Below are 24261 nucleotides of genomic sequence, written 5' to 3' on the forward strand. Positions count from 1 at the left end.
TCCCCATTCATCAGAGTAGGGCCATTTCATTTCTGGGAAGTATTTGGACATGATGTTTATTTTAATAGAATGTTTCAATAAAAAGTATTCAAGTTAGTATTTTACTTTAATTAAAATCATTGTTATAAAAAAAAATTTGTCTTACCTTTATTAACCATCACCAGGGTTACATTTTACAAAACTTAACTCCATTTTGTTAAGGACTTTTGTTAGAGAATTTGTTAACTAAGTGTAAAGATTCTCAATTATACTGTTTAATTTTTAAGAGATGAAAGAATAGAAGAGGGTAGAATATCATGACTATGATTCAGAAGGAATAGTAACTATTAAAAGGGTTGAAAAGGAAGAAAAAGTGAAAGAGGCTTAAAAATAAGACAAAACCATTTAATGCATTTATGGGAAATTTTATAGTTTGCATAAATAAAAAGTATAAAAATTTAAGGCACAGTGAATAACTATATAAACATTACAAACTGGCCACTGTTGGACAAGTAGAAAAAGTAAAATTCAAGAAATGTAAAACCTTTATTAATCATTATCTTCCTTCTACTACAATCAGAAAAGTTTCTGAGTCAACTCTTTTAGATCTAGTGCCTCTAGGGAGAGAAGATTCAGATTGCCTTTAGATATGCTTGCCTTTACAGGATAACCAAATAAATATTTGAGCTTGAATATCTTCTCAAATGAAGACAAAAAATTATAGGGAACACATCAGATTAGCATTCTTTAGAGCTACTGGTAAACTATAATTTATGACATTACATAATCTGACAATTAATCCTTTAAGCACTAAATTATATAGTTTATACCCATGACCAAAAAAATCACCATCACATGCCATGAACCACCATACCATGAATCCATGTAACTGAGGATTCCTAATGAAGAATTATCTTTCCTAAATCCTTCAAATTTCAGTTGAAGAACTTAGTGGGCAGATGTTCATGTTCATTGCTAACAGACTTCCATAATAAGCCCACTGTACCTATGTTGTTTCTTTGAAGCTATAGAGATATAGTTAAGATTGAAAGCTTAATGCTATTTAGAAGGCTATTAACAACCATTAATCCTAAGAACTCTTTAAGTTTGTGAATAGGTTTTTAAGAGCAGCATATCTGAAATACTCTACATATTTCTCCTTACCCACATTTAGTTATAAATCTAAGTCATATAGATATAAGATTCTGAACACATATAGGAGTATTTTCAAAATTAGTTTCATATTATACTTTTGTAAGGTCTGCTAATGGCACAGTGGGTACAGAGATGGCCAACTGGGTCAGGCAAACCATCCACTGTTGTTGCTTCGAAGTGGTGAATGACAGGTAACTTCATTATGCTACCATTGCACATTGTACAATATTTAACAGTGAGCCCTGGAGGGTTAAGTCTTCATCTGTCCCCCAGTCTTGACCCATAGGAGGCATTCAGGGCTGAAAGAGTGACATAAGCAGCTACTTGACCCATAGGAGGCATTCAGGGCTGAAAGAGTGACATAAGCAGGATGCCATGTGGGTAATCACTAGGTATTACCATTTGAATACAAATACATTAATAAATTCATCCCATAACTAGTGTTTTTAACATTATGTCCAAAGTTATTTAAGTTTGAATAACTACTGAAAGAGAAAGTAAGATGAACCTTCATTAAAAAATGGAAACCCATCTTAATATTTGGTGGTGTTATAAACTCAATCACCTTCCCATGAAATAAAGTTAATTCTCAAGGAAAGAAAATTCAAAATGCTTTCATATTGCTCCTTTTATTACACATTCAGTGAACCATCCTTAGTATGAAATGAATGGTTAAATATATAAATGTAAGACATAACAAGAAGATCTAGGGGAAAAATCCTCATTTTAATCTGAGACTACGAATATCAGCTCCAGTTAGCCTTATTCAGCAACTTACCTATTTTTTTTTTCTTACACAAATAACAGACAAGCTTGATAATTTAACTCTTCTTAATTGGTGGTTAGGGTTCTAGAATGTCCTTAACTTTTTTTAAAAGATCATTTTAAAACCAAAGTACTAATTTGACATAGTAAAAGCATAGTACAAATATCCAAATTTCAGATCTGGCTTTTGCTAGATAGAGCCTAAGAATAAAGGAACATTCTTCCCTTTCCAGATAACTTAATAATTTAAAATATAAATAACTATTAAGTCCCTTTGAATAGAGAGTGTGAAAGTTCCTGGTATAAAAACTACCTTAGAAGTTTGATAGTCATTTCATTCTACGGAGGGACAGAGACTGGATTTTGTTTGCTCTCCATAATTACTTCACAATCTCCCTCCATTTCAAAATTGAGATTCACAAATGAACTGGATACAAGTGTTTCTGGTTGATCTGACTGAACAATGGAATCAGCCTGCAGCTTATTTTGCTGGTATTGTCTTTCTGCTTCTTCAGACATCCTGTTTTCTTCTTCTTCTTCTTCTTCCTAAAAGGAGGAAATATCAAGAATAGTTGAAATATAAATGTCCAAAAGGAATAGTATTTTTCTCCCACTTTCAGCTGCTTATGCCTTTTTTTTAACCAAAACATTAGTGTCATGTCCAATTCAGTTTCATCCAATTAAGACAAAACATACTTCCCCTTCCCCTGTTTCCAAATTGAAAACTATTGTATGAAGTATATGTAGTGAAGCTATTTTTAAAACACAGTATAGCACTGCTTAGCTTAGATGAGACCTGAATTAACTTTGACATGGGCTGGATCTCTTCAGGTTAATTCTAATCTAAATAAAAAATTAGCTAATACTGTATCACTACAGTTACAGGGTGTCAGCCTATTCAGTGGAATAGGGTGGTCTATTCACTTAAGTGGTATAGCATGATTAGTGTTCCCATAAGCACCTAGTAGACAGATAAGGCAGTCCCTGCCCTCAAGAAGTTTACAGTCTAGGAAGGAAGTTAAGACATTTAAGAAGAGTATTAAAACAGAAAGGAATAACCACTATAGAGATTTAGAGAGTAAATAACTTCTAGTTCCAGAACTACTAAATTGATGGAGGAAATGGTGGCATTTGCATTGGTCCCTGTAGTACGGTGAGTCAGTACAGAGTGAGTAACCTGTCAGGATGATTAATCTAGAGATTGCCTGAGAGTGAAGGAGAAAGACCATTTAGGAGACTATCACAATAGTCCAGATGAGGTAATGAGGCTCTAAACAAGGCTGGTAGAGTTAAAAACACTCATTTGTTATAAAACATTTTTGGAACCACATAACAAATAGTCAGCTGAGCTGAGCTTTCCAGATTCATGCCTCTACATCGTAGCTTTACCTGAATTGCCCTCCTTGTTTGCTTGAAGGAGAGTAATGAAAGATTCTAATATTTATTTCAAGCTCACCAATATATACTCGGTGCTGCCCTAAGCATTTTACATATTAACTCATTTAATCCTTAGAGCAACCCTGAGCATGGATGCTGCAATTTTCCTCATTACAAAGATGAGGAAACTGCAGCTTATACAGGTTAAGTATCTTGCCCAAGGTTACAAAGTTAGAAGTGGCAGGGCACGTGGTTCTCGAGCCCACACTCTTAAATGCTAAAGCTTACTCACTCTTTAAAGCTAAACTCATTTCACCCTCATCCTAAGACCTCATGACATCTGCACACAAAATTGCCTCAAATCTTTGTGCCTTAACAACTGGCACTTACACATTTCTAGTACTGGTCATTTCCTGTGCAGCAAACCCATTCCACTTCTCCCACATCCAGTCTATGTGTCCTAAGTACAGAGACCAGGTCTTGTTTCCTCATCTCAAATTTGGAATAATAATTCAAAGAGAGGTGTGTGAAGATTAAATTAAATAACATATCTAAGGCACCTCTCACAGCACCTAGCACATGAAATCTAGCTTAATTGTGCACATAGATCGTAGGGGAATTTCAGTATTAAAAAATTCTAAAATGTATGCTAATTTGATAAAGAAATTAATGACTCGAGAATGAAACGCCTAGTATAAGGGAGCTATCTTTGGGGCAGCTAGAGGATACGTGTCTTCATTACACAACCCATGAAGTCCACAGCAAACCAAACTGAATCAAGAAAATGTAAAAAGGAGACACACCTCCTTCTTCATCCGGTAATACTCATCAATGGCATACTGGTATTTTGGGGTGCTGATGCCCAAAACAGATGCAATCTTTTCTCCGAGAAAGTCACACACTAAAAATACAAAAGTTAAATGGCTTACATAATTCCATAAACATTTCTTGAGCCCTTTCTATGTGCAAAGCACTGTACGAATACAAAAGTTACAGTCCCCACCCTCGGGGAGATAATGAACATTCAGTACATCTCCTTTGTCTATCTTCCTTGATTTCCCCAAGAAGCACTAGTGGCTCCTTCTGGGCTCCCAATAACACTGCTCATACCTCTTACTATAACACTTATCACCAGGTGTCATAATTATCTGTTAGATGTCTATTTCTTCAAGAAAAATGTATACTCTCAGAGGGCTGGGATATCACTGGGCTGGGAGAAAGGAATGGATTATACTATAGCACTCACTGAGTGCCTGCCACATGCCAGGCACTATGAAAGGTTAGACTCAAAGAAGTTGAAGAACTGGCCCAAGCGGACAAAGCAGATCCAAAATTCAATCCAGGTCTGAATGTAAAGCTTATGTTCTTTTCATAACACTAGACTGTCTAGCATATATTGAGTGCTCAGTAAATGTTTGTTGAATGAATTACTATTCACATTTAGATCTAATGAAAGGCATAAAGTAATAGAAGCTATGGGGGAGTTAAAATGGGAAGCAGAGGAAAGCTTTATGATTTAAAACGCATATTTAAAGTTAGCACGATTAAGTCATAAGCTGATAATTCATTTCCTTCAAATATGACTTAGTTATATCTCAACTTAAGAAATGAAATATTAATCAAATAAAACATAAATGAATTATAACTACAGGCTTTAGAATAAGCAGTTAGAATGAGAACAATATCAGGGAATCAAATGGCAAAATAGCCAAATAACTGCTAACAGGAAAGTTTCAAGAACATGAAAATTGTATCTAAATTAATATAGCTATTTTTTAGTCCTTTTTTTAAAGCATATCCAGAAGCTAAAAAATGTTTTAAGATGAAGTACAAGTTAGATTAATATCTTCCAATGTGAGCTAGCTAGCTAGCTAGTTGCTGAGAAGGGAGTGACTAACTCCCAATTGTTTCTCCTTCAATTTTGAAACACCCTATTTAGCAAAGCTCCTGTTCTGGGAGCATATTATAGTGGTTATACAATATTCAAACAAAAAAGTAATACCTGAGAGGGTTGATGTGGCAGCACGAAGCATGTAAAACCATAAGTAGGGGCCCCAGGTAAGTTTTGTCTGCAACGAGAGGTTAGGTTAGCGACATTCATACCTAAATTCATTCTATACATTTAGGCCAGAAAGAAGTAGTCAAATACTTGGTGGGCACTTAGAATATTCTATAGATGATACTATAAACAGAGTACAAGCCAATAAAAAAATTAAAAGCTTTGTAGAGAGAATGTCACAAAGACATTTTACATTCACCCATACAACTATCACCACCTTAAGTCCACAGAATAACCAAAAAAAGCAGCAGCCACTGAAATGGAGTGGGTTAAGTCATAACCTTAATTATTTATGAGTTATCCAGAGCCTTCCTTTCTCCTGTCTTGTTGCTTTTTTGTCTTCATTGTTCAAAAGCACATCAGAGAGTGTGTACAGTCAATGGAAAGGGATCTAAGAAATCATACAGTACAACACACATATGATTTAGTGGGGAAATCAAGGTTCAGAGAAATTAAACAGATTAAGGGCATATTAAATGAACTTTTAATGGTGAGAAAATAAGTAACCAGTAAGTGGCAAGATGAGGTTTTTTGTTGCTGTTCCTTCAAGGATTAAAAAGGGACTAGAGCATATAACCCAAGAAAAGTTTAGTATCTATTTGGCAGGCTAGGACCACTGGCAGAATGCAATCTACACTACACACCTGCATAGTTAACCTTGGTAATTCCATAGAATACTTTTGTGAAGCTTGCCACATAGATGACAGTTTGCCTCTGTGGATGAAATCAGTAATAGGAGCATGATTCATCATACCAATATTTTTGTTTAGGAAAAGAAAACATAGTATAGAGCCTACAATCAATCAGACACATTAGTAATTATTTGAATATTGGTTCCAGGGAGAGAAGGAAAAGATAAACCTGTCCATAATCTTCTTAGATAAGATATGCTGATGATTATAAGGGCGTTAAAAAAGCAAATACAAGAGTATCTGTAAGACTGAAAACTGTAGACACTGGAAATGACTCTTTTTTCTCTATTGGTGAAATGGAAGTATCTTCCTTCTCCGCTGTCTAAAGCTAACGAAGTTGCCAATTTCGGTGTTATTTCCTTTCTTGCTGGTTAAGGAAAATTTTTCACCTCAGGGTTTTCAAAGTCATTTTGAGTGGCCACTGTCTGTCTTATCAACTTCTTATGCAAATTAATTTAAAAATAAAGTTCTATATTTTAAATATTTTTTAAAAAAGGAACATCTGTAAGACTGGGCAGATGGGCTAAAGCAGAGAGGAGTAAACATGTAACATAGTCTTTCAATGAAAAGTAGGTATATCAATTCCTGTGATAACATTTCTGAAAAGACACAAAAGTAAGGTAGCTCCTTAGTCTCTCTTTACACAAGAATGGATGTCCAAGCAAACAAATACATTCAAGAAAACACTGTATATTTCTGACTCCCTGATAAAAATCTGCTATATCTTCTACATTCAGAGCAGGAGGCATCTCTTAGGTGGGGATAAGGGTTAGTTTAGGGGCTCTGTTTAAGATGCTCTGACTTTAGTGTTTACTTTTTTTTTTTTTAACAGCAAATGGGACAGTACAGAAACATAGGGAATGGAAACAATTTCTGTAACACATAATAAGTGATAAGGCCAAGAAACTACTTAGAAAAGGACTCAGCATGCTTTTGGAGAAAAGCATGCATTTCTCAGTGGACCAATTCTCCTGGGGTTGTTTCTAGAGAGAACAATTGCTAATATCCAGGCTGCGACTACCAAAGAGTCAAACCTGCTCCAGAGCTGAGACACTGGATAAGGATTCAGGAATACCATCTATCATTATCACACAGAGTTATACAGAATGAATGGATAGGGCCCTTTGTGCAGACACTGACCCACAGTCTACACTGGAACCCTGCCACCACTGCCAGCATCACTACCGCCACCACCATCCCAGTAACAGAACTGGGACAAGATCTTGAGTCTTTAAGACTTCCAATTTATGAGTGCAAACTCAAGTAGATTCATCTCTTTCTTCAAAAATTTAATTATCTATTTCTTCCTGCATAATTTTCCATCTCTTCCTTAGTAAAGAACTATTAAGACTTGCTATCTTTTGTTTTGAAACAACTTATTTTTAAATTATAAAAGCAAGCAATATTATTATATTTGCTCATTTATTGCAAAACACTTACAAAATGGAAAAAGTATAAAGAAAATTTAAGTCACCCATTTTTCCACCATCCATAGATAATTATCATTAACATCTTAGTATATTTTTCCCAGTCTTTTCCTAAGCATATATGTGTTTTACAACATTGCTATACTTTTTCTATCCTGCTGTTTTTCCCATTTACTATATTGAAAATATTAAGCATATTTCCCAAATGCTTAAATTCCTAAGGGTGGAATAACTAGGCCAAAAATTTAATCATTTGGAAAGCTCTCCCTTCACAATGCAAAACTTCACACCAGAAAATTTACCAATAAATATTCAGCAGTAATGTATGAGATTGTCCATTCCCTTGTACCCTCATTACAGTATATTGTTCTTTTCCTTTTTAAAAATTTGATAGGCAAAAATGAGCCCAGATAATTTTGAGTTCTGACTATATTAAGAAAGGCATCAGTCCATTTATATAGGTAACAGTTATGTGCATAATCTAAGTTTTTAATATGTATAGTTAGATACACACATATACACATATTTAAGGAACCCTAAGTGAAACTAAATCAATGGTTAAATGAATTACTGGAAATATGTTTACTCTTAACGTTCATCTAAGGTAAAAATCTAAGGAAAACAATTATAAGATTGTAAAAAGATCTAGGTCTCCATTTCTTACTTTCTATCAAGTATCATATGCCAGGAGTATTATTCTTTCATTTATTTATTTATTTATTTTTGACTGCATTGGGTCTTTGTTGCTGCGCGTGGGCTTTCTCTAGTTGCGGCGAGCCGGAGGCTGCTCTTCATTGTGGTGCACAGGCTTCTCATTGTGGTGGCTTCTCTTGTTGCGGAGCATGGGCTCTAGGCGCATGGGCTTCAGTAGTTGTGGCTCGTGGGCTCAGTAGTTCTGGCTCGCGGGTTCTAGAGCGCAGGCTCAGTAGTTGTGGTGCACGGGCTTAGTTGCTCCATTGCATGTGGGATCTTCCCAGACCAGGGCTCGAACCCGTGTCCTCTGCATTGGCAGGCGGATTCTTAACCACTGCACCACCAGGGAAGTCCCAGGAGTATTATTCTTAAATCTTTATTTTAGATATCAGGGTTTTTCTTTAATTGGGTCTGTTCTACATATCTACTATGTAAATATACAACAATACCTTTTCCAAATTCCTTTGTCCTATCAGATTTATGATGCATTAGAAGCAAATCGAAATTGGAAAGTCTGCTTTTCACATTAAGTGATGCTAGGTTTGCCTTTAGTTATAAACAGCTGCTAGGATGATTACTATTTTTAAAAAAAGACAAGTGTTGGTGAGTATGTAAAGAAATTAGAACACTTGGATGCTGTTGGTGGGAATGTAAAATGGTGCAGCCATTATGGAAAACAGTAGGGCGGTTCCTCAAAAAATAAAAAATACAAACACCAAATGATCCAGCAATTCCACTTCTGGGTATTTATCCAAAAGAACTGAAATTAAAATCTTGAAGAGGTATTTCCACTCTCCTGTTAGTGGCAGCATTATTTACAGTAGCCAAGATATGGAAACAACCTAAGTGTCCCCATTAAAGAGGAAAAACACTATCTGCAAGTTTGCTTTACGAGCAGAAGTCTACATTAGACTACAGCATTTAAAAAAATGATGACTAACATTAACATGTGCATGCATAAGTAATAAACCAAACGAAGATATTTAGAGTTCAGGCCGCAATTAAAAATATCCAAAAAATGAATTGTATCTCTTTTAGCAAAAGATTTAAGTAATTGTTATTTTTTGGTCTTGGTTAACTTAGCCAACATAGATAGTCCTATTTGCTAATTATAAATTCTTCATGAATGGTACCAGATTTTTTTCTGAAAATTTTATTTAGAAGTCAAGTATAATGTCAGCTCTCAGCTTCCAACTAAGTTTATAACATAAGCTTCCTATTGGCAGTATTTATACACACACACACACACACACACACACACACACACACACACACACATATATATGGTATTAGTATATAATAGCAGCTACTCGTTGCCTAAAAAAATCACTAGGAGACACAATTACCACCAAGGAAAATATAACTTTAAAACTTCAAAATGGATATTTCAGGAATGAAGCCAAACAAGTTAATTTCATAAACTTTCAAATGATTCTTGAATAAGAAATGTAGGGAAAATTGTTAAATTAGTCATGGGTTTTCAAATTCCAATAGAGTTCTAAAATTACCTTTTGAGCAAGATTCCTTGTGCTACCTACTATATTTGCTTTGTTATCTAATACTACCTTACATGTATATAGTTCTTAGTCATTTTTCAATGAGTATTCATATATACTATCTTTTTAATCTTCAAAAACAATTCTTAATGTAGATGAGACAAGGTTATCTTTTTTTTAATAGTTGTGAAACCTGAAGTGCAGTGGGATTAAGTCTTTGTCACAGGGAGGTGACTACTCCAGGACTAAGCCAGAACTGAAACCAGCTCTGACTATGTATGCTGCCTCCCAGCGAAGGAAACAGGTTTCTTATCACCCAGGTTTCTTGTCTTAGTCTAGGCCTAAAAATTCAAATAAATTCGAATGACAACATACTATATACAAGGTAATTAACTATCAAAAAAAAGAGTGGATATAGACTTACAGCACAACAGCAGGAGGAACTCTGTGGACCCACTACCCAGTGAAACTAGTGAAAATTATTTAAAATAAACATTTAAACCCTCTGGAAATGGTCCTAAGGATATACTACAAATGAAAAAACATCTATTCAAGAAAATAAATAAAAATATGACAAGAAAATAAGAGTATGAAGTAAGCGAACCAAGACCATTGGCCTTCCCAGCAAAGTGAAGTGGAAATTCACTGCCAGACTGGTACAGCTAAGAACACAGGGCTCCTTCTACCCCCAGCTTCCAAGTGGAGGGCTTTCCTCCCAGGAGGAACAGGACATCAATCAGCATTTCTCAACCTGCCCACAAGCTACCCATTACTGAGACTAACTTCCAGGTGAGTGCAGGTGACAGGTGAGGGCTCCCTCCTTCCATCAGCCCCCCACTAACATAATGGAGGCTCTACCGTGAGCATGGTGCCACTGAGAATACTGGCACACTGATTGCCCTTACCCCAGTTCCTAAGACAGTGGTTGCATGCCAGAAGAGGTGAGCCAAGACCTAAGGCTTCTGTTCCCAACCCCAACCGAGCGCTCGGCTGCTAAAGTAGGGGTGTCACAGAGAAATGCACTACTATCCAGACCCCCCAATTTCAGAGATCTGGCTAAAAGATTTTGCCCAGGAGGAAAAAGTAGGCCATAAGACAGATAGCTCCTAATTTCTTCCCATGTGAACTGACTTCATTTGCAACAGAAGTGGAAAAGTCCAAGCTTAAGGGTACTCTCAAAATCAGTGGAGATTTTGGTAAAAGGTACTTGGGAAGAAATTCTTAGACTCTATGAAGATACAGGCTCAACTATAGCTCAGCTAGTTTGAAGCAGAAAACAGCAAGTGGGGAGGAGACAGACTTCACTAAAATAACTCATCAAGTCACTAGACAAATGGGCAAATAACAAAATCAAGCCCCTGGGAGGTGAGGGTTAGGGAGGAAGCAGAGGGCAGCACCCAGAGTTGCTACGATATATTATCTAAAATGTCCAGTTATTCAAACAAATAATTATGAGACACGCAAAGAAGACAGGAAAGCATGACCCGTACACTAGAAAAAAAAGCAGACAACAGAAGCTACTTGTGAGAGTGACCAGATGTTGGATTTAACAGAAAAAACTCAAAGTAGCCTTTATAAGTATGTTCAAAGAATTAAGGAAACCATAGTTAAAGAAAAACAGGAAGGTATGGTAACAGTGTTGCATCAAATTTAGAATATCAATTAAGAGAAATCATAAAATAGAACCAAATGGAAATTCTGGTGTTGAAATAGTATAATAACTGAAATGAAAATTTCAATTGAGTGGCTCAACAGAACAAAAACTAACAGAAATGAGGGGAGAAATAGACAATTCAACAATAATAGTTGGAGACTTCAATACCCCATTTTCAATAACGAATAGGGCAACCAGGTAGAAGATCAACAAGGAAACAGAAGACAAACAACACTATAAATCAACCAGACCTGTTAGACATCTATAGAATACTCTACCTAACAACAGAATATACACTAGTCTCAAGCACATATGGAACATTCTCCAAGACAGACCATTTGCTAGGACACAAAAGAAACCTCAGGGACTTTCCTGGTGGTCCAGTGGTAAAGAATCCGCCTTCGAATGCCGTGGACACAGGTTTGATCCCTGGTCAGGGAACTAAGATCCCACATACCATGGGGCAACTAAGCTCATGCGCCACAACTACTGAGCCCCTGCACCTCAACTAAAGAGCCCACGTGCTGCAAACTACAGAGCCCAAGCACTCTGGAGCCCGCACGCCACGACTAGAGAGAGAAATTCGCACACCACAACTAGAGAGAAGCCTGCGCACCACAACGAAGATCCCACGTGCCACAACTAGGACCCAATGCAGCCAAATAAATAAATAATAAATATTAAAAAAAGAAAAAAGAAACCTCAATAAATTTAAAAGGACAGAAATAATATAAAGTATGTTCTCAAACCATAATGGAGTGAAATTAGAAATCAATAACAGAAAAAAAATGTGGGAAACTCACAAATATGTGAGAAGTAAACAACATACTCAAATTACCAACAAGTCAAAGAAAAAAAAGGGAAAAGAGAAAATACTTCGAGATGAATGAAAACGAAGATGTAACATATAAAAACTTATGAGATGTAACTAAAGCAATGCTTAAGGGAAATTCATAGCTAATTAAGAAATAAGAAAGATAACCCAACCTTCCACCTCAAGACAGTGGGAAAAGAAGTGCAAATGAGACCTAAAGCAAGCAGAAGCATAGAAATAATAAAGACTAGAATGGACATTGATGAGATGGAGAAAAGAAAAAGAGAGAAAAATCAATGAAACCAAAAGCTGGTTCTTGGAAAAGATCAACAATATTGATTAACCTTTAGCTAGACTGAAGAGGAAAATAAAAAGGATTATAAAGGAATACTATGAATAACTTAATAATAAATTAGATAACTTAGGGGTAAGGAATTTAGAGTTACAAACTACTGTGTATAAAAGAAATAAGTTACAATGATATACAGTACAAAACAGGGAGTATAGCCAAAATTTTATAATAACTATAAGTGGAATATAACCTTTAAAAATTGTGAACCACTATGTTGTACACCTGAACCTAATGTAATACTGTACATCAACTATACCTCGATTTTAAAAACAAATGGGAAAAAAAAACCACAATAAAACAAATGGGGACTTCCCTGGTGGCACAGTGGTGAAGAATACACCTGCCAATGCAGGGGACACAGGTTCAAGCCCTGGTCTGGGAAGATCCCACATGCCGCGGAGCAACTAAGCCCATGCGCCACAACTACTGAGCCTGCGCTCTAGAGCCTGTGAGCCACAACTACTGAGCCCGCATGCCACAACTACTGAAGCCCGCATGCCTACCCATGCTCCACAATGAGAGAAGCCACCGCAATGAGAAGCTTGCACACCGCAACAAAGAGCAGCCCCCGGCTCGCCGCAACTAGAGGAAGCCCCCGCACAGCAACGAAGACCCAATGCAACCAAAAATAAATTAATTAATTAACTAATTTTTTTTTAAAAAAGGGCAGGACTTCCCTGGTGGTCCAGTGGTTGAGAATCTGCCTTCCAATGCAGGGGACACGGGTTCAATCCCTGGTCGGGAGACTAAGATCCCACATGCCGCGGGGCAACTAAGCCCGCACGCCACAACTAAGGAACCCATGTGCCACAACTACAGAGCCCATGCGCTCTGGAGCCCGTGTGCCACAACTAGAGAGAAGCCCGCACACCACAACAAAGAGCCCGTGCACCACAATGAAAGATCCTCAGCCAAAAATAAATAAATATTTAAAAAATACAAAAACAGGCAAGGGATCTGAATAGGCATTTCTCTAAAGATGATATACAAATGGCCAATAAACAAATGAAAAGATGCTCAATATCACTGGCCACCAGGGAAATGCAAATTAAAACCATAATGAGATGCCACTTCACATCCACAAGGACAACTAGAATAAAAAAGATAGTAACAAGTGTTGATAAGGATGTAGAGAAATCAGAACCCTCATTCAATGCTGGCAGGAATTTTAAATGGTGCAGCCACTTTGGAAAACAATTTGGTGGTTCTTCAAATGACTGAATACAGGATTTCCCTGCTATCCAAAAGTAGAGCATTCCTATGAAACCTTTCATAACGCAAAACTGTGTAAAGCAAAGAAGTGCTTACCATAGGACACATCTTACTAAACAGCTGAACAAAATAAATCGAAACAAAGCACAAATGCTCACAGATACAGTTCAAAGCTATGGCGGCTTGATGCTGTGATGCTGTGTAGTTCCCCAGGGAAGGAGCTTCAGGGTGCCTCTCTCACTGTTCAGGGTGCCCACCACCTCTACAAGGGCTCACTGCAAAACAAATTCTGGACGCTATTTTTACTTTTTACCTTTTTTCATAAAAGTGAAAATCCTCTTCGGCTTTCTTTCAGTTAGCGAAAAGAGGTACTAACGTAGGTTTTTCATAAAAGCGAAGTGGTGTAAAGCAAACTTTCAAAAAGCAGGGGATACCTGTATAGAGTTATCATATGACCCAGCAATTCCACTCATAGGTACATACCTAAGAGAAATGAAAACATACGTCCACACAAATACCTGTACACAAATGTTCATAGCGGAATTATTCATAATAGCCAAAAGGTAGAAACAACCAAATGTCTCTGACCTGACAAACATGGTATATCAAAAAAAGGAATGAAGTTCTGACACATGCTATAACATGGATAAACCTTGAAAACGTTACGCTAAGTGAAAGAAGCCAGTCACAAAAGATCACATATCATACGAGTTCGTTCATATGAAATGTCCATAATAGGGAAATCAATAGACAGAAAATAGATTAGTGGTCATCAGGGGTTGGGGAGATGAAGGGTAGGGAGTGATAACTAAAGGGTACTGGGTTTCTTTTTGAGGTGATGCAAATGTACTAAAAATTGACTGTGGTAATGGTTGCGTCTATCAGTGAATGCTGCAAATTTTAAATTGATGAATGTATGCTACGTGGACTGCATTTCAATAAAGTTTTTTTAAAGAGTAAACCTTTAGGAAAGTAGTAAGGATGTATTTTTTCTATGCAATGTCTTTATTACCGATTCCTATGTAAATAGAGGACAATTTTTGAGACAAAGACTTTTTAAACCATACATATATACACAAATTTATACAGACAAATAAAAACCCCTTCAAAGTAATTTAGAAGAAAGACATTTATTTCAACAATTCTTCCACTGCATGAAACACTTCTACAACATTCTGCATGCATTTGGAATTGCCTTCAGAGTATACTGCACAGTCCTTTGAATACTGTCTATAGCAGAGAATCTGGATCTGATATTTTTTTAATAACTAGAATTTATTTAGAACCAAATCTGATGAAAAATTAGTAATAACATTTTTTAAGCCAAATCTAAATTAATAATTCTCTATTCTGCTACTTTGCTTTATTTTCTTCATAGCACTTTCCATAGTCTGATAATTATAGTATATACTTGCTTATTGCCTTTCTGCCCACTAGCATATAAGAGCAGAAATTTATACTGCCCATTGCCGTATCACCAGCACCTAGAAAGTCCATAAATATTTGATCAACTGAACTCTCAAAATGACTACTTAGAAAGGCAACACTTCTTTTAAAAAAATGTACAGCTAGTCTTATAATTTTACAGTTACATCTTTTTGTTTTGTTTTGTTTTTGTTTTTGTTTTTTAATTTCTTTTTGGCTGCGTTGGGTCTTTGCTGCTGTGCACGGGCTTTCTCTAGCTGCGGCAAGCGGCAGCTACTCTTCGCTGTGGTGCACGGGCTTCTCATTGCAGTGGCTTCTCTTGCTGCAGAGCACGGGCTCTAGGCACATGGGCTTCAGTAGCTGTGGCACGCGGGCTTCAGTAGTTGTGGCACGTGGGCTTCAGTAGTTGTGGTGCACAGGCTTAGTTGCTCCGCGGCATGTGGGATCTTCCTGGACCAGGGATTGAACCCGTGTTCCCTGCATTGGCAGGCGGATCCTTAACCACTGCGCCACCAGTAAAGTCCCCAGTCACATCATTTATAACTTAGAAATTCTTAAATTTCGCTGGTGAGGAACATAAAGTTAAGAACTGTACACTCCTATCTTCTAATCAAAACTTGAGGCAATATAAAAAAGAACTGACAACTTCTAAGCTTTAAATGGAAACCATCATGGTGGTACCATCTTTAATACAAAAGGACTGGAATTCAACTACGCCGTTTAGTGAAATAAATCTTAAAGAAACCTATCCACACTGACAAAAGAACTCTGACACTCAAAAATAAACTATTCAGGCTACTGAAATACAGAAAATACTTCCATCCATATTTTGTAAAAATATTGTTTTCCACCAAAATCATAATGTATAATTTTATAATCAGAATACAGTTTATTTAAACCTCAAAGGTCCCTTCTATTCAATGTTTAAGGGAAACAGGGACTTCCCTGGTGGTCCAGTGGTTAAGAATCTGCCTTCCAATGCAGGGTAGACGGGTTCCATCCCTGGTTGGGGAACTAAGATCCCACGTGCCTAAGGGCAACTAAGCCCGCGCATTGCAACTAGAGAGAAGCCAGAGTTCCACAACGAAGATCCCGCGCAACTGAGACCCGACGCAGCCAAAAATATAAATAAATAAATAAATATATATATATATATTTTTAAATGTTTAAGGGAAACAAATCAGTCAAAACAAAACCCACTGACAAAAGGAACATCAGCATCAAACCTACCGGATCAACAGTAGGCAAAACATCTTTCTTCTCCAGGCCATCAACTTCATCTTCATCCGTGCTGTATTCTTCCATTGTTTCACCACTAACAAAGTGGATGACTCTCCTTGGGACTTTCTTCTTTTTTCCTATGACTCCCAGTTCTACATTTTCAAAGCCTCTTTCATTACTCATCTAATGTCAAATAATAAATTAAGAAAAGAAGAGTTTCAAGTGAGATTAATTTTCTTTCATATAACAAAAAAAATTTTTCGGTTGCTTTATTTTAGGGAATAAAGAAATATAAGCCAATCCTTAAACCATTTTTAAACAATAAAACAGATCGTACACAGAAAAGTGTATCAACAGCATAAACGAAGAGTTTAATGAATAGTAAAGCAAACCTCTGCATACTCACTGCCCAGGTTAAAAAACAGAACTTCACCAATTAAACTTTTTAAGTCAAAAGCTAAGAAATCAAAAAAAAAAAAAAGAAATCAAGCAACACACTTCAAGTCATAGCAATTCCAATGTCGTAGACATGCTGGACATCAATAATTTTAAAGAACAATGCTAATTACGGAGGGATTAATGTGTTGATATATCAAAGGAGAATCATATAGATGCATGTACATATGTTAGATGCGTAACATAAAATGTTTGTATAAGGTAACCCTGCTAAGTCTTTGAATTTGAGCTTAGTTACATGTGGGCAAACCAAAACCAGTTCAGCTTAATTCTGAACCTCTCCTTTTCCAAAATGGGAGTCCCGAAGTAAGATGCCTTTTAGGTCCAAGCAGGTACCAAAAATGAGTAAATACTGCTATAGATTAAAAGTAGACCTTTGAAGAAAAGCATGCTGCAACCAAAGACATTAAAATTCAAAAAAATTTAAAGCACTGTGCAGACCAAATAAAACTCATTTGTAAACCAGATCTGGAAAGCAGGGCATCAGTATTCTATATCTGAACTTCTACATTTCTCAGTCACTAATATATAGATGACAACACAGTTTTCCTGCTAGTAAAAAGATTTCACAAATTTTAAAACTATAATAGTCTATGGAATTCCAATTACATCTAAATTTCATTCCAAGGGAAATACTAATTTTACCTCACACATATAGCCAATGTTCCAAACTCACTGTAAATGCATTTTGAGGGAGAGGATGAAGAGCTTTTCCTTGTCTTTTTGCCTCAAGTTTAAATTCCTAAGAAAGTCTTTGTTGTATCTTCTTACTAGAAGATTTCAAAAAGCACAGTGCAAGTAATTGTAAAGAAAAATCTGGCAACAGTGGTTACCCTTGGGGTTAGGTACAAAGATGGGGGAGGAGGTACAGGTAAAGGAGTGGTCAAGGGGGCTTTTTATTCTTTTTGTATTTTGTTGTTGTTTTACTTCCATGATGAGAAGATGCTCTGGTACAATTTTAAAACTAAACCAAAGCAAAATGATACAGGACTACAGGACTGCCATGATTAGAGTCCATATCAGTGGGATTGTCCAAGACAGTCCAGAGTTCAAAAATTTCATCCTCTATAAGGATTCTTACACTTGTAGATATGACCACACATAATTTAAACCCATGATTGTTGTTCAACCCTAGAAAAGTTCTTTGAACTGCTTTTGCAGAGATGGAATTGTACTGATAAAAATAGTGGACTAGAATTGCCCAGTTATGCAAGTATATGTAACTTTATTTTTATGCATTGTTCCCTCTTAATCCTCTAAGGTTCTTCTTAGAAAACTGATATGGCTGTTCTCTGTCCTTCACTTCCCAAAGGTAAGTTTAGTCATTAGCCAGGATTTGAATCCAGGTATACCCAACCCAAAGAACACACGCATTGTTCCATGATACACATGAACATCACTGACAGCAACTATAATTGCTGTAGAGCAAACTGAGACCATGAAAACCTTGACAGCATGGGCTACCTATGTATTAACCAGAAAAAACAAAAACCACAATTCTCCCTAGCCTGTCCTGAGGTTTCAAACATATCCCAGCCCTTAATAAAGGAACATCAGCCCATTCATTGTGTCCATAAATAAGATGAACAACAAATGGTCCACCCAGGCCATCTTTCTTCTATCACCAGTCCCTAAGCATAGTGAGCCGTTCCTACCCAATCTCATTTTCCCTCATATGAGATTTGGTTTATGGTTGTCCTGACACCAATGTCTCCTTTTGGACCATGACTTTATAGGCAAGGAAAAGTCAGAGGAGCTGGGTTGGATCTCCAGTTATCATACTAACTGGATGGATCTGATGTGAAAGCAACAGTCCCAGTCAATGGACAGAGTTGAGCCCTTTCACAGTACATCACCCTGCCTTATTCCACCCCCACCCCACCCCCATCAGAGCAAGCAGCTTCTCATTCTCCCTCTACCAATCTCTCACTGGCTTAATTTGTCTTTTCTAAGACACAGGCAAAGGAGAAGGGGTGTCTCTCATTGGCTTCACTACTTTGTCTTCCTTAGACAACTTTAATAAATAAAAACATTCTGGCTGGATTATAATAACAGGACTAAACTTATCTACTAACTTCATTAACTGACTCTTGGCTATAGTTTTTCCAAAAGGTAAAAAAAAAATCTACAAAGGTGAAGGCTCAAAGGTGATTCATATTTTTCATTCTAATACCAAAGTCAGTCAATTATAAACAGACCTTTGAGTAATATTCTCTATACATAATACGTAAATGGTATTTTATTTGTTCTAATCATCACATTTCATATAAAGATTTTTATTAAAGAGACATTTAAAAGCTCTCTTTTAAAATTTTAATATTAATTTTTGATACAGTAAAACCCAAGTTTTAGGTTTATCATCTTAAGCAGGAGTGAGTAACTTTTCCCATAAAGGACAGATAGTAAATATTTTAGGCTTTGAGGGCCATGTAATCTCTGTCACAACTACTGAACTCTGCAAAAGCAGCCATGGACAATACATAATGAATGGGCTATATTCCAATAAAATTTTATACAAATCAGTGGCGGGTGGGATCTGGCCCATAGGCTCTAGTTTGTCAACCCCTCATCTTAAAGAACCAGATTGTCAAGTAAAAAAATCTGTGAAAGAATCTATGCCATATGATCCCAACCTCTACTTGGCAAAGAGGTGAGTGTGGGGTTAGTTAAGGGAGGTATTGATGGGTAAAACCAACCAGAAAATAATTTGATTCAAAATTTCCAACAATTATAAATGAAAGTTATTCTCTGAATTTGCAAACATTTCATTTTTACAGATAAATAGTCAACCTGCAGGTCAGAAAATTTTCACTGTCAATTATACAAACTCCAACAAACTCCAAAGATCTGAAAAGACAATTTCCTAACACCAGGAAATTATGAGATGCAATGTCAATTAACATTTTATTACATTTTATGGCTAACAATATTGTAAATCTGCTTATCTTGTTCCTTGGGGCCTGTTTATAGTGGCAATTTTCTTTTCACATACTCCCATAGCACACAGAACTTCATAAAAACATGTATTACACTTGGAATTTATTCTGCGTCACCTTCCCCAAATAGGTGATCGGCAAAATGGGAGTAGGCACAGTGTGTATCCTTCACTGCTATATCCTTTAGCTTACAGCTCCTGGCACATCGTAAGTGCTTGGTAGCAGGGGTGCTAAATAAGTAAATGAACAAGTAGTACTGAAATTTTAACTCCTTTAATAATATTGAAGCTGAGATTCTGGTCAAAAGTCTAGTCAGATAAGCTGCTGAATGTCCTGGTTTGAGGCCTAATTCTGAACACAGACCCAAGCTCCTAACTCTTACTCCCTTCCCTACATGACACTTGGGATTTCTCAGTTCGGACAAACCGATGAAGGAGTACAGGATGGCAGCCTCTCCTGCCACCCAAGTCTCCACCTCACTGGCCTCTCCCCTCTTACTGTGGTCAAGTAGGCATAGATTTGGGGTTCCCGGAAATGTCTCTGCTTCAGGAATGTGAATAAGAGAGCACAAAGGGAAAGTTAGAAAACTGTTTGTATAGTATGAACCCATTTGTGTTTAACAGGAAAGATTATACATGCATAGGCAATCCCAGAAAGAATACACCAGAAACTTAACAGTTACTTTTGGGGAATGTGAATGTGAGAAACGGGTGATGGGAGTATTCCTATGACTTTTTACTTTTTGCTCTATGGCCTTCTTTACGTTTTATTTATTTTATTATTTTTTAACCAAGAGTGTGAAAATAACATTAGCACTAAGCCACAATAAAGAGCCTCTCTTCAAACAACATTTATCTGGTATATCAGTACAGGTTTACTTTGCTATTAGAAAGATTGAAAGCTGAAGTAGTGATGAAAACAATTATAGTAACAGAAGGAAAAATCAAATGGAAAATACATCAAACACTGTGGACTAAAAAGGTTCAGTTCAAGTACACCTGTCAACAACAGGTCTCGACTCAACTGAACATAATAAGTGGGCTTCCTAATCAATTAGTGTTTTCCCTGAATTCCTTTTTGCAGGTTACCTTCCCCCTTCTTAAGTAGGAGAAAAAACAATTCCATATAAAGACTAGCCTGAGAAAAAGCTTTTGTTAATGCAAACTACCTCTTATAATATTAGAACTATACTCACATTCGGGCACCATTCTCTAGGAATCTGTAGTTTGGGGGAAATGTCTTACTAACATTCAGGTAGTTAGTCTCAAAAATGAGGCCACTGAAAAGCTTTGTTCTCACTGAGGGTGGGAAGATTTCTACACAGAAGCAACTCAGGTTTTTAACATCAAAACTGTATACTCCTGAGCCGGTTTCAGGTAAAGCCATTTCTTCATTAGTTTACTTGGCCAAAGATCCTACACTACTACTTCAGACTACCAAATCCCAAACAAAACAAACCTCCAAACCTTACCTAATGCTCTAAACTTACGCTGTCCAATAGAGTAACCACATGTGGCTAATGCTCACTTGAAATGTGGCCAGTTCAAGCTGAGATGTGATGAAATACACAAAGGATTTCAAAGACTAGTACCACAGAAAGACTGTGAAATATCTCAGTGATAACTTTCATATTAATTGCATGTTAAAATGGTTTTTGACAAAATTGGGTTAAATAAAATAGAATATTATAATTAATTTCAATTCATATTAACTACATGTTGAAATGTTTTGATAAATTGAGTTAAATAAAATAGAATATTAAAATTAATTTCACCAGTTTCTTTTTAGTTTTTTAATGTGGCTACGAGAAAATGTACAATTTAAAATGCGCCTGGCATTATATGTCTATTGGACAGCGCAGCTCTGAGCCTTAGTTACCTCCCTGGTGAAATGGGGATAACTCACACCTCATGCAGAAGTTATAAGGATTAAGTGGTGGTAAAAAGCCTGTAAACGCATAGCACCCAGTTGCTATTTGCTAACCAAAGGGCAGATGCCAAGTCAGGCACTCCCACAAGGAGAGACTGAGAAGTGATCGCAGCCGGCGTCACCTGGCTTCCAGCTACTCCAAGAACAGCCTTTCGGGGACACGCCTTCCTTCTCGCGCTCGCAGACCCGAAGCTGCAACCTCACCCCTCGAAATCCTAGGCCGCCCCGGAGTCTGCGGCGCTGTCAGAGGAGGCGATGCCCAGCGGCGCTCCGACTGCGGTTCGTCCGCCCCTTCCCTCAAGCCGACGCTCGGAGCCGGGGACACCGCGAAGAGGAACCCCGGGACGCACCTCCGGCGGGCGGCCTGCTCGAAGGAAGGCCGGGCAGGCCAAAAGAGCAGGCGGCAGGCAAGGCAGACAGGAAGCTGGGCTCTCCCGGCCTCAGCCTCGGCGGCCGCACCTACCTGCTGTGCCGATTCCCTGAACGGAGCGGCGGCCGCAGCTCCCGAGGCAGCCCCTGCTTCTTCTCCCTCCTCAAGGCTCACTGGCTTCCGGTCCATCGTTGTCGCCACCACAGGACTGCTGGCGCTGGCGAGATACAAAGTAATGGCCGATAAGCCCGCTTCCATTCTCCGCGTCCCCGCCCAGGCGCGGACCGAACCCGCTGTCAGGAAGTGGGACTCACCGGCAGCGCCCACCTAGCGCCGAGCCCCGCCAAGCCACGGCTGGAGGGACGGGACGGGGCGAGGCGAGGCGAGGCGAGGCGGGGCGAGGCGGGGCGGGGCGGACCTGGGGGTGGGGCAGGCCTGAGGGGCGGGGCCTCTGGCGCCCCCGCCCACCCGGCTCAGCTCCCGGGGCTCGGCTGAGCACCGCCTGGACTGCGCAACTCCCGGCTCCTGCGGGGCGGGGCGGGACGGGGCGGGACGGGACGGGACGGGGTGGGGCTTTCTGCAGTACAGTTTACGGCCCGGCCCGCGTCCCGAGCTCGCAGACTGGCACCACCAGTGACGTCATGCCTCGTACCTGTACCGGGAACCTGGCTTCTGGATCTTGGCTCAGCCGCTCACCAGCTGCATCCTGGGCAGTCACCTCCCAGACTTTGGTTTCTGCACCGTGAAATGAGAACGGCTGCGTAGTGTGCTTCAAAGGCTTGTGACGAGATGTGGTTGCTGAAAATATATTTTTTAATGAACGGCTCATGCTACTTATTCCATTTCTCATGTGGATGACAGTCTAGTCAAAATACCCTTGAAATAAGACCTCAAAGGCGAATTTTGCTTTTACACCTGTCTGAAGTACTTAAGTATATGTAACTGTAGAAAAAGTTAAGTGAGACCTGAAGGAGAGCAGAGGGCTAGCAAGCTTCCATTTTTAACAAATGTGAGGAATAATTTATTATCTGTTTAGGGTGTGTGTGTGTGTGTGTGTGTGTAAGAGGGAACATTTCAGACTTTTCAGATTTTTCCCAGTGTTCAACCAAATTAAAAAGTCATGATTACAATGATTATTGCATTACTCTAGTTGGAACATTTCCATGTAAATGGTCTTTAATTGTAGTTTTAGTATGAGCGTTTTCAGGCAATTTTCACTAGTTGTAGAGGTCAAAAATAAAATACATTCTTTTGGCCGTGGAGGAGGGGCTTCATTCGATACCCTAGATTCCATTTTCATGCCAGGCAAATTCATAAATGCTCCCCAGAGTTATGGCCCGGCATATCTTCTATTCAGCGTGGCAACAGCAAGCCCAACACCCATACAACCTTAATTCTTCCTTTCTCTCCTGTGCAAAAGTTCTTTTTCCTTACTCTCTGCTTAGTATTTTTGTACACTTTCTATCCTGCATATGACTGTGATAACCTAAAAACCAAACTGAAAACCTTAAAAACAAAAGTTGATTATTTGAAAGTCATCTATATTTTTTTTTAATTGGATGGAAATTCATAATGTATATTCTGGTAATAAAATCAAACTAGCTTGTTGCCAAGGTTCACAAGTGCTGTCTAGTGACATTAGCATGGGGTTGAGACAATCCAAAGCAGCAAAAACTGCATAAGTTGAAAAGAGAAATAAAGAACCAATTGTTAAAGCCTTCATGAATTGGCTTTCATAAACAAGACAGTTCTACATTACATGTATTCAAAAATCCCTTTCCTTTTACTGGCAAGAAGGGTAGTCAACAGCTTTTATCGTTAAAAATTAGTGGAATGTTTATAAATGCATGATTTTATTTTGCAAAATGGCAATTATATATCAAATTACAATTTTCACTGCGGAGGCAGAACTTATTTTCATGGTTTACAAATACATTTCTTAGTTTACTGAAAATTCAAAATGCAAGTCACATTCCAGCATGAACCAGAAGTATTTCCTAAGAAGAGTTATTTTTTAACACAAATATGCAATTGAAGAGCAGTCTTTTGCAAACAAACAACTCATAGCAACAGAAAAGCATAGAAATTCTAATGGTTTTATTTTGGGCATTGACATTTTTGTCATTATTTCCAGACTGTCATAGATCAACTAAAATGGACAACAAAGCAACATGCCAAATCTTTCTCTCTTTCACTTTGTAGTATAAGTTGTACAGTATTACTATGACAAAAAATAAATTCAGGTATTA

General features: G+C 37.9%; 1 protein-coding gene across 2 annotated transcripts; it reads right to left on the reverse strand.

The window, feature by feature from the left end:
* Positions 1 to 370: 370 nt before the first annotated feature.
* On the reverse strand, positions 371 to 22454 carry FAM177A1 (family with sequence similarity 177 member A1). 2 transcript variants are annotated; one of them, XM_082384247.1, is made up of 6 exons: positions 22327 to 22454; positions 22106 to 22229; positions 16331 to 16504; positions 5279 to 5345; positions 4080 to 4177; positions 371 to 2445 (listed from the first exon to the last, which is right to left on the reverse strand). In XM_082384247.1, exons 2-6 carry the CDS (start codon positions 22199 to 22201, stop codon positions 2239 to 2241), a joined length of 642 nt encoding a protein of 213 aa, XP_082240373.1. In that variant the 5' UTR covers positions 22202 to 22229; positions 22327 to 22454; the 3' UTR covers positions 371 to 2238. The 2 variants fall into 2 exon arrangements, with proteins under 2 accessions (XP_082240373.1, XP_082240372.1); XM_082384246.1 differs by having other exon boundaries at positions 22106 to 22422.
* Between the last annotated feature and the right edge of the window lie 1807 nt (positions 22455 to 24261).

This window comes from Balaenoptera borealis (genome assembly GCF_965194805.1).
Source record: "Balaenoptera borealis genome assembly, chromosome: 3".
NCBI classification, from domain to species: domain Eukaryota; kingdom Metazoa; phylum Chordata; class Mammalia; order Artiodactyla; family Balaenopteridae; genus Balaenoptera; species Balaenoptera borealis.

Coding starts and splice junctions, on each gene's coding strand:
- FAM177A1 (XM_082384246.1), bottom strand. CDS start 22,270: ATGGAAGCGGGCTTATCGGCCATTACTTTGTATCTCGCCAGCGCCAGC. Junction 16,505..22,105: donor TCAGGGAATCGGCACAGCAG/GTAGGTGCGGCC, acceptor ATTTGACATTAG/ATGAGTAATGAAAGAGGCTT. Junction 5,346..16,330: donor TTTTGCCTACTGTTGATCCG/GTAGGTTTGATG, acceptor CTCTCGTTGCAG/ACAAAACTTACCTGGGGCCC.